The sequence below is a fragment of the Staurois parvus genome, unplaced genomic scaffold, assembly GCF_062004578.1.
Source record: "Staurois parvus isolate SC_StPar_1 unplaced genomic scaffold, SC_StPar_1.0 ptg000572l, whole genome shotgun sequence".
Classification (NCBI taxonomy): domain Eukaryota; kingdom Metazoa; phylum Chordata; class Amphibia; order Anura; family Ranidae; genus Staurois; species Staurois parvus.
The window spans coordinates 1332346-1344443 of NW_028318368.1; the positions used below are offsets into that span (position 1 = coordinate 1332346).

General features: G+C 43.1%; 1 protein-coding gene across 1 annotated transcript in view; it reads left to right on the forward strand.

Moving 5' to 3' along the window:
* The window catches only part of PRSS12 (serine protease 12), a 245646-nt gene that overhangs the window by 152622 nt on the left and 80926 nt on the right, over nucleotides 1-12098 (forward strand). The window contains exon 9 of the mRNA XM_089691788.1: nucleotides 7797-8002. Within this exon, the coding sequence (XP_089547914.1) occupies nucleotides 7797-8002 (206 nt within the window). The remainder of the gene's footprint in view (nucleotides 1-7796; nucleotides 8003-12098) is intronic.

The window sequence follows — 12098 nt, forward strand, 5'->3', positions numbered from 1 at the left end:
ACCAACTTGTTAAAAAAGTGTAAAAGTGCCAAAAAATAGTGCAAAAGAATATATAAATGTCCGTTCCTTCTATAAATCAAATATATAAAACAATGTTCTTCAAGTGATAAATCAATTCATGCAATAAACGGTGATGCTCAATAAGTGATTTGTGCCAAAATCTTCTCCAAACAGTGGCTAGAATTCCTCCTCACCTCCTCCCTGCGACCCCTAAGGGCCAACAGGCTTGTAGGATCAACCTGGATCCTAGAATCAAAAAGGGCCAACAACTTTTCCTTCCTTCTTTGTATTTCCTGGTGGGCCTCCTACTTCCCTTATGCAGTCAAGGTGCCTTGAAGAACAATGGCTCACCAATCCAGTGAGCCAAAGAAGAAAACACCCTCTAAGTGTAGCATTAAAGACTCCTTTATTTTTAAAATGCAAAGTAGCAAAACTCACATATCTCAGCAGTCCTCCCTCCTCACCGATGTGTGGGTACACTGCATGTGAATTGGGACTTCCTGGTGTAGCAAGATGGCGTCGGACGCCGGAAGTGCGTCACCGCGCACCGGGGACTACGGACTCGTAAACCTACGCGTTACGTCACTGACAACTCGTGACTTCCTCGGGGTAACAGATATCAGACGCAGTTCCTCCCTATATACTGGACAACACAACCCTCATCAATCGCGGCCCGCCTCTTACACACTCGGCGGTGCCCGCGCCATTTTTAAGATGACTAATCTCATTCTGACCGCGGCCATTTTATTGGTGTCATCCTATACCAATATTAGATGGGGACATAATTATAAAGCCTTGTTACTCACATAAATAAAACTACCTAAGATAACATATATACTAAGGAGCCCTAATAATTAGGGATCCTTAGTATATATGTTATCTTAGGTAGTTTTATTTATGTGAGTAACAAGGCTTTATAATTATGTCCCCATCTAATATTGGTATAGGACAGTGATGGCGAACCTTTTTGAGCCCGAGTGCCCAAACTGCAACCCAAAACCAACTTATTTCTTTCAAAGTGCCAACACTGCAATGAAACCTGAATATCGAGCTTTTGGTTTAGAAAAAACAACTCGTACAGTAGTGCAAACTAATTAACACTACAGGGATGACCAGAGACTGCGGACACAGTACAGGGATGACCAGAGACTGCGGACACAGTACAGGGATGACCAGAGACTGCGGACAGTACAGGGATGACCAGAGACTGCGGACACAGTACAGGGATGACCAGAGACTGCGGACACAGTACAGGGATGACCAGAGACTGCGGACACAGTACAGGGATGACCAGAGACTGCGGACACAGTACAGGAGATGACCAGAGACTGCGGACAGTACAGGGATGACCAGAGACTGCGGACAGTACAGGGATGACCAGAGACTGCGGACACAGTACAGGGATGACCAGAGACTGCAGACACAGTACAGGGATGACCAGAGACTGCGGACAGTACAGGGATGACCAGAGACTGCGGACACAGTACAGGAGATGACCAGAGACTGCGGACACAGTACAGGAGATGACCAGAGACTGCGGACACAGTACAGGAGATGACCAGAGACTGCGGACACAGTACAGGAGATGACCAGAGACTGCGGACACAGTACAGGGATGACCAGAGACTGCGGACACAGTACAGGGATGACCAGAGACTGCGGACACAGTACAGGAGATGACCAGAGACTGCGGACAGTACAGGAGATGACCAGAGACTGCAGACAGTACAGGAGATGACCAGAGACTGCGGACACAGTACAGGAGATGACCAGAGACTGCGGACAGTACAGGAGATGACCAGAGACTGCGGACACAGTACAGGAGATGACCAGAGACTGCGGACACAGTACAGGAGATGACCAGAGACTGCGGACACAGTACAGGAGATGACCAGAGACTGCGGACACAGTACAGGAGATGACCAGAGACTGCGAACAGTACAGGAGATGACCAGAGACTGCGGACAGTACAGGGATGACCAGAGACTGCGGACAGTACAGGGATGACCAGAGACTGCGGACACAGTACTGGGATGACCAGAGACTGCGGACACAGTACAGGAGATGACCAGAGACTGCGGACACAGTACAGGAGATGACCAGAGACTGCGGACACAGTACAGGAGATGACCAGAGACTGCGGACACAGTCCAGGGGATGACCAGAGACTGCGGACAGTACAGGAGATGACCAGAGACTGCGGACACAGTACAGGAGATGACCAGAGACTGCGGACACAGTACAGGAGATGACCAGAGACTGCGAACAGTACAGAAGATGACCAGAGACTGCGGACAGTACAGGAGATGACCAGAGACTGCGGACAGTACAAGGATGACCAGAGACTGCGGAATCAGTACAGGGGATGACCAGAGACTGCGGACAGTACAGGGATGACCAGAGACTGCGGACACAGTACAGGAGATGACCAGAGACTGCGGACAGTACAGGAGATGACCAGAGACTGCGGACACAGTACAGGAGATGACCAGAGACTGCGGACACAGTACAGGAGATGACCAGAGACTGCGAACAGTACAGAAGATGACCAGAGACTGCGGACAGTACAGGAGATGACCAGAGACTGCGGACAGTACAGGGATGACCAGAGACTGCGGACACAGTACAGGGATGACCAGAGACTGCGGACAGTACAGGGATGACCAGAGACTGCGGACACAGTACAGGAGATGACCAGAGACTGCGGACACAGTACAGGGATGACCAGTGACTGCGGACAGTACAGGGATGACCAGAGACTGCGGAAAGTACAGGAGATGACCAGAGACTGCGGACAGTACAGGGATGACCAGAGACTGCGGACACAGTACAGGGATGACCAGAGACTGCGGACAGTACAGGGATGACCAGAGACTGCGGACACAGTACAGGAGATGACCAGAGACTGCGGACAGTACAGGAGATGACCAGAGACTGCGGACAGTACAGGAGATGACCAGAGACTGCGGACACAGTACAGGAGATGACCAGAGACTGCGGACACAGTACAGGAGATGACCAGAGACTGCGAACAGTACAGAAGATGACCAGAGACTGCGGACAGTACAGGAGATGACCAGAGACTGCGGACAGTACAGGGATGACCAGAGACTGCGGACACAGTACAGGGATGACCAGAGACTGCGGACAGTACAGGGATGACCAGAGACTGCGGACACAGTACAGGAGATGACCAGAGACTGCGGACAGTACAGGAGATGACCAGAGACTGCGGACAGTACAGGAGATGACCAGAGACTGCGGACACAGTACAGGAGATGACCAGAGACTGCGGACACAGTACAGGAGATGACCAGAGACTGCGAACAGTACAGAAGATGACCAGAGACTGCAGACAGTACAGGAGATGACCAGAGACTGCGGACACAGTACAGGGATGACCAGTGACTGCGGACAGTACAGGGATGACCAGAGACTGCGGACAGTACAGGGATGACCAGAGACTGCGGACACAGTACAGGGATGACCAGAGACTGCGGACAGTACAGGGATGACCAGAGACTGCGGACACAGTACAGGGATGACCGGAGACTGCGGACACAGTACAGGGATGACCAGAGACTGCGGACACAGTACAGGAGATGACCAGAGACTGCGGACACAGTACAGGGATGACCAGAGACTGTGGACACAGTACAGGAGATGACCAGAGACTGCGGACAGCACAGGGATGACCAGAGACTGTGGACACAGTACAGGGATGACCAGAGACTGCGGACAGCACAGGGATGACCAGAGACTGCGGACAGTACAGGAGATGACCAGAGACTGCGGACAGTACAGGGGATGACCAGAGACTGCGGACAGCACAGGGATGACCAGAGACTGCGGACAGCACAGGGATGACCAGAGACTGCGGACAGTACAGAGATGACTGCTGACCTTTGGGGAGGGAGGGGGAGCGGGTACCTGAATTTGACAGGTACCCGCTCTTACTTCCGCAGAGTTTTTTTTTTTATCTTACCTGTTCCTTTATCCAGCCGCGCGCTGTCTTCCCGGCTTCTGTAGTGTGGGCGCTCGTCGGACAGCCGGATGCCCAGTGCGCATGCGCGAGAAGCGCTGCGCTTTGTGATTGGTCCGGCGGCTTCTGGGATCTGTCATGTGTCCCAGGTACCGCCTTACCATTCACAAAGAGCACTGCTTCTTGTGCATGCGCACTTGGGACCCGGCTGTCACGCACACTACAGCCGGGAAGACAGCGCGCCGCTGGATTCTCCTGGCGTGCCCACAGATAAGGTTCGGCGTGCCGGCTGTGGCACGCGTGCCACGGGTTCGCCATCACTGGTATAGGATGACACCAATAAAATGGCCGCAGTCAGAATGAGATTAGTCATCTTAAAAATGGCGCGGGCACCGCCGAGTGTGTAAGAGGCGGGCCGCGATTGATGAGGGTTGTGTTGTCCAGTATATAGGGAGGAACTGCGTCTGATATCTGTTACCCCGAGGAAGTCACGAGTTGTCAGTGACGTAACGCGTAGGTTTACGAGTCCGTAGTCCCCGGTGCGCGGTGACGCACTTCCGGCGTCCGACGCCATCTTGCTACACCAGGAAGTCCCAATTCACATGCAGTGTACCCACACATCGGTGAGGAGGGAGGACTGCTGAGATATGTGAGTTTTGCTACTTTGCATTTTAAAAATAAAGGAGTCTTTAATGCTACACTTAGAGGGTGTTTTCTTCTTTGGCTCACTGGATTGGTGAGCCATTGTTCTTCAAGGCACCTTGACTGCATAAGGGAAGTAGGAGGCCCACCAGGAAATACAAAGAAGGAAGGAAAAGTTGTTGGCCCTTTTTGATTCTAGGATCCAGGTTGATCCTACAAGCCTGTTGGCCCTTAGGGGTCGCAGGGAGGAGGTGAGGAGGAATTCTAGCCACTGTTTGGAGAAGATTTTGGCACAAATCACTTATTGAGCATCACCGTTTATTGCATGAATTGATTTATCACTTGAAGAACATTGTTTTATATATTTGATTTATAGAAGGAACGGACATTTATATATTCTTTTGCACTATTTTTTGGCACTTTTACACTTTTTTAACAAGTTGGTATCAATTTTTTGGTCACTTATATGTCAATTGTAAGCATGTGATTTATTTAAGCCACTTGATTCATTTTTAGAGTGTGATCACTTGAGTTATCTATTGATGCACTTATATATTTATTTGAGACACTTTTATTTTTTAGAGTGTGATCACTTGAGGTATTATTGTAATTATCTTTGAGTATTTATTTTAGTAATCATTATATTGATTTTGTATATGAATTGATCACATATTTATATATATTTATTTATTTTTTGAGCGCCACACTATATATTTATTTATGTTTGCACACTACACTAGGTATTAGTAGGAGAGTGTTGGCAGCTGTATTAGTTGTTTACCATTTCTAGCGCAAGAGGATTCTCTAGATTATTTTCAGGGCAAGAGACTTGATTTTTTTTTGGCTTCATTTTCCAAACACAAGTCTTGTTCATCATCCATTTACTAACTGAACAGTGACAGGAGCGTGCTTTTTACTCCTATCGGCATATTCATTATTAAGCACATGAGCACTGCAATTCATCTGATTGGCTCTCTGTGCTGATTTTCCGTCTCTCGGACTGAACTCTACTGTGCAGGGGAATGAAAAGACCGATTCCAATTGAAAAGCAGGTATCTGCGCTGATTGCATAAAAAATGCATTTAATAATAAATTGATGCGTACAGAGCTGAATTAATTTGTGTGTCTTGTACATCTGTCTGGATTTCAGCTTTAACCCAGGTACAGTTCTTTACCAGGTTTTGCGATGCCATAATGGAGCAAATAAACTACAATTCTGTTCTTGGACAATACTCCAGTGTGCTATTAAACACAACATGATGAGTTTAGTGCTTTTCTGCCAATGGTTTTGGTGAAGGTAATTATCTGGAAAGTGCTATAATTAATTGCATTTTGCTTCCCATGGATGCAGCTATCTTCATTTGAACACTTCTTGCCTTGCAGAAGTTTACTGTTGGAGGAAATAATTTGGGTTTCTTCCAGGAGAAACTTTTTGAATATATAAATACTTCAAAAGAAAAAAAAGTGAAGCAGATAAGTGTGTGCTCTGCATTCAATATTTTATTCACTGTGATTTAACTTATGGTATGAAGACACTAAATTGTAAAGCAGCAACAAGGCACCAGGGGCGGACTGACCATTTGGAAACTCGGGCACTGCCCGAGGGCCTGGGGTCAGTAGGGGGCCCCATGAGATGCGCCTGGTACCTTTTTCATAGGCTTTTTTGAGTTTGGGCAAGGACACAGGGGCCCCATGATCCCCTATTGCCCGGGGGCCCCATGAGTTGTCCGTTCGCCCCTGCAAGGCACAATCACTTTCTTGGTTGTTTGGTAACAGCTTTCAAACCTATCAAATGTATTTCCTTTTTCTTTCAAGAAAAGTCAAACTCCAGTTTTGGTTAAGGCACCCCATAAATGAGTCAGTTTTTTTTCATTCAACAAGTGAGTAGAACAAAAAAAAAAAATGACCTCACACAGATTCAAGGTAAGGGGATCCTCCCTGCTGAGCTTTTGTATAGACAGCAGGGAGACTTCCCCTTCACCATCAGAATAAACTGATCAGTGCTGCAGGCTCTAGCCTTCATTGCTGATTGAGCAGGAACAATTCGACAGGACGGTTGTAAAGAAATCAATTAGTAGATCGACTTATGTACAACCTCCCTGCCCATAAAAGGATTGAAGTTTGGGCGTTCCCCACTGAACTGGCTGAATTTAGATCCATATATGGCTGGCTTAAGAGTATAACATAACTAGAGAAAATTTATAGACCCTTTCATAGTAATTTCAAGTGTATCTAAAGCCAACTTTTTTGTTATTGATAATGTAGGGAAGGGTTAGAGCCTTTTTCAGTTTTTTTTTATATTGCTGTCTGCATCCTCCTGGGAAGCAAAAGGAAATCCAAGTCTGGAATGGCAATAGAGGCAAAGTCTTCCAATTAGGATGTTTTAGTGACAACTGTCTAGCTGGGGATTTCCCTTGATTTAGAGTGATCTCCTTTCATTTAGTGTTGTGTTTTAAAATAGCAAGTAAAGGAAAATCTTACCAAGTGGGGATTTAGACTGCTATAAGAACTTTATAGGATTCTAATAACTTCCCCATTATTCAAAGCTTAAAAAAATGTTTTGGCTTAAACTGGGTTCGTATTGTGCCCTGGAGTTTTAGAGGGTTCAGAATAAATGGATGTAAACATGATGGGGGTGATTTACTAAAGGCATAAAGGCTGTCCACATAGCAAAGTGAATGTTAGTAAGAATGAACTTATGTTAACATTGAATCATGTACATAGGAAAAAAAAAAAACAGGATTTATGGTATCACATGAATGGTTGAAGTGAACACAGTTTCACTTTATTTACTATGCTTGGGGAACTTTTGTAAGGGAGCATTCAGCGCTTTCTCTGTTCTCTTAGCTAAATGAACACTTTCTAATCATTTAGTAAATCAGTCTCATTAAGTTTCCTCTCTTTAATATTCATTTAATACAGCTTCCTCTTGCTGTTGGAAGTTGTGATACCTATAATAATTAGTATTAATATTATTATACAGGATTTATATAAAGCGCCAACAGTTTGCGCAGCGCTTTACAAAATGAAGGTAGACATTAGTTACAATACAATTTGGTACAAGAGGAAACAGAGGTCCCTGCTCGTTAGAGCTTACAATCTAATTTTGTGTGTGATTATTACATTTCAGTAATGCTTACTTTAACTGAGGCTGTGACTTAAATCGTTCCAGGGGCACAGCGAAGGCCAGAACAATGGCGTATTTTGGAGAAGGAAAAGGTCCTATTCATGTGGATAATGTTAAATGTACAGGGGTGGAGAGATCTTTGGCAGACTGCATTAAACAAGATATCGGAAAGCACAATTGTCGCCATAGTGAAGATGCTGGTGTGATCTGTGACTATTTAAGTAAGAAAATGATGGCAGCTGGACCAAAAGGTATGGAATATGGTACTAAAAAGAAAATTTAGTTCTGTTTTTTTTTTTTTAGAACTAAAGGTGGCTGAGATGTAATACAATGTGATGCCTTAGTATTACAAAATCATATTGTGTGTATGATGATAACAGATAAAAGCTAAACAAGTCTCAGAAAAGGTGGAAAAAATGAAAATTCATCAGGTTGGACATTTTTGGTCCTTTCCAATTATAGATTAATACATCTGTCATAGAATAAATGTTCATATAACGCTATACACCCAGTGTTTTTGGATGTGCATCTGGCCAATGGGGCATAAACATATGATTTGCATGGCCCCACCCACTGTATTGAAGCATGGAATAATCCTCCTATTTTTGAGATATGTGATGGAATGAGACATGGTTCGGTTTTTAAAAAGACTGTATTGTGCTACCCAGTACACACAGAAGTCTAATATCACATTCTTGGTTTGCTGGGTTCTTTTATGAGATGCACAAAATTTGCAAGTTGGGTGACAAAAGAATCTTTGCATTGTTCAGTTTAAAGTGAATGACTAAGATGCTTTTGCATAGCTGCCTATAATCTCTGAACAGCAATAATTATAATTTTTACCTTTGTAATCTACAGTATCTGAATTGATTGTGCAAAAATAGACTTAATACACTCGTGCACAAGTAGATTTTCAAATGAACATTTGTAGGAACATTCGTACAAACATTTTAAGTACATTCGATGACTTAACAAATGTAATTTGAAAGTATTACAAAATTTTGTTTGCTTTTAACATTTGGTTTAAAAATGAATGGATTTTCCTAAAGGAAAACCATATAGGAAAACCATATACATTGTTAGAAATTCACCAGTTTGAGGGATATTTTCCATCCTGTTTTATCAAATTTTTTGTCACTATGTCCGAAATTGAAAGGCAATTTGACCCCACTAGCCACTGGAAAATTGAGTGAATGTTCTTAAAATGAAAAATGTCAAATTAAATTCTAATTGAGTATGGCAAGCTTAACAGTTATGTGAAAAAGTACACCACACATAAATTGTTGACTTTTTTAATACATGTATTTGAAAAAGCAAACATTAGATCTTCATTCAGACAGTGCCTACATATAAAGGTGATATACCGTACGTGAACACATGGCATGTACAGGGGCGGACTGACAACTCATGGGGCTCCCGGGCAATAGGGGATCATGGGGCCCCTGCGTCCTTGCCCAAACTCAAAAAAGCCTATGAAAAAGGTACCAGGTGCATCTCATGGGGCCCCCTACTGACCCTGGGCCCTCGGGCGGCGACCGAGTTTCCAAATGGTCAGTCCGCCCCTGGGCATGTAACATTGTCATGGTATTGACAATCTCATTATCTAAAAGAACACAAATGCTAATGTGTCTCATGGAAATACACCCCTACATTTATCATCATTTCAAGTCCATGAAATTAGAACCATGTGTTCCTGATTAGGTACCTGGACATGTAGAGGTAACAGAATGGTAATTGTAAAGAAGTAAACCAGACAAAAATCGTAGCCTGGCTTCATACCTACCTGATTTCCTTTCCCTCATATCTAGTAATACCCTTCTTCTTACTTGCTGGCTTGCACTGAGATCTAAACCTGATCTAAACAAAGAGAACAAGAGATCTCAAGTTCTTATAGTATACCTAAATACTTACAGACCATTACTTTTTAATGGTCTGGCAGTGTACTCTAAAGCCTATCTTTAATTTTTATTTTTCATTAGTGAAGCCCATAAAGCATAAGCAGCTCTGGTTATCTTTCAGTCCAGAGCTGTCAACCACAATACCTCTTCTACATAACATGATGCCTCCAGTTTTCTTAAAAACATCTATTGATGGCCCTTTACTGTTCTTAGTTGAAGTATAGTAGTATACCCTTATCAGCCTGAAGACAAGCTTTTTAGACGGCCTGGTTTGCACATTGGTGCATGGGTTGCTAGACTGTCTATGTGAGAAACACATGGCCAGAATGGAAGAAAGGCAGCGGCAATACTAAGCAAGCCATAAAGCAGAAAAACGTTTAAATGTAAGGTTATAAGGGGTGGTATAATAATTATTGCTGCCGAGACTAAGGAGTAGTATTTGTGAGGTTCTTTATTCAAGATCTGTTATCTTTTCAACTTTTATACATATGATTAACTGACAAATGTTCTTCAAGAACAAGAATATTACTAAATAGGAATTTCTGTAGCTCATGAAAGTTGGTGCAGATCTCATTAGCAGATCAGCAAAGTATAAATATGTATTTTATTTTTCATGATAGCAGATGTACCTTTCACATATCTCTCCACCAAATTGAATTGTTTTTATTAAAAATTGCCCTTTTTTTCCCTGTGCCTAGAAGACGACCATAGGCAAATGAGTTCACTGTGTCTAGAGGAAGGTCAGAAACTTCATTTACTTGACATTCTCCTTAGTCACAGTCACAGCTGTTCGGCTGAAGCCTGTGGAGTGAAGAATCAAATAGATACATTATTAACAGCCTCAATCAGACACAAGTAGGCAACTGCCAAGTTACAGTACCAATTAGGAGTCAGGGGATGCTATGGGCGCTGTTGCTAGGTGATAGGCCTATTTCCTTAGAATAAATGAAGTTTTGCGAGATCATAGATTTCTGCAAACAATGGATAGCTTTGGACAGTGCAATCTATTTCCTTCACAGCAGAAATAATTATCAGACTTTAAGGCAGTGTAGTTAGGCCTTGAAAGTAGGAAATGGCAGAATATAGTTAATCTTACATAGGAAAGGTTTAGAGCATAGAAAAAAATATTCTCAAATAATGAGATCTGTTGGGTTTTATTTTTGAAAGCAGGATCAAAAGTAGAATAGAATGGTTGCCTGTCCAGTTGAAATTTTTTTGGAGGCTTGGTATAAATGAAACCAGGAGCCTGGCTAGTTTTCATGGACAGGAATTCCAATTTTCTTGGACCACTTTCATGAATCATTCCATCAGCTATGTATATCATACTGGCTCATGTAAAAATGTCCCTATATGTATTCTGAAAGGCTCAGCTACTGGATATTGCCCTACAATAACAATTTTGATTGTGATTAGAATGAGCTTCATACTGTTAATGTTAACAGTATATGGCACAGAAAATGGCATACAAGTAGTAAAACCTGTCAACATGACTCCTCTTTGCCCTGGCCTCACTTCTTTATTGTTTTATTGCAGTTTCATGCTGTATTAATATTTGACTGGATTTGTACTGGACTTCTGATCCTGCTGGGGAAATGTGTTTCTGCTTTCATAGCCAAAGCACATTGTCAGCTGAGGCCAGCAATGCCACCGCAGTGCCAGTTTATAGAGCCAGAATGTGACTGCTACATCCATCTCAAGCTACATAGCTCTAGGCTCTTGCTGTTACTCTGTTATAACTTTGGTTTAGAACTTATATGAGGTACTCACAACTGTTTTAAAGCACCCATACATATAATATTGTCTTATACCAATTAGCTGTGCACTGATCCCAATGGATGATGTCAGTATACACTGTGGTCTGAATGGAGTTGTACAAAAGACAGAACTTCAGCCAAAAATAACACGATAAAATGAGTATGAAAGATAAAATAGCAAAACCAGTTATTGCTGCAATATTCACCTTTAATACTTTTCCAATTTCATACTTTTTTGATGGCCATCATCTTCCAGCCCAAACTTCATGTAACTGAGATTGATCTCTGCAGTCACTTTTGCAGTGGTTGTTTTTTTATTCAGTCACAATTCTGGGCAATGTTCTTTTGTCTCTTTTGGACAGTTGATGAACACGTCGACCACACTTATGCTTATCAGATGTTTTCCTGGAAACTGTATGTTCTGTCCTAACCTTTAATACTGTATCTCGCGACACGGCAAATAAGTTGGCAACTTCCATTACAGAGACACCAGCTAAGCAGACAGCAACAATTTGTCCTCTTTGAAGCTCAGTAAGCTCTGACATGACTCTGTATTACTAGCAGCACATGCAGTAAATGATGAAAGTGAGGCTTCCCACCTGTTAGCTCGGTTTCTCATCACACAGTGGAAGCAAAAGAATGTTACATCACTTAGAAACGTAGAAACGTTTTGCCTGAGTATAGATCTATGCTTG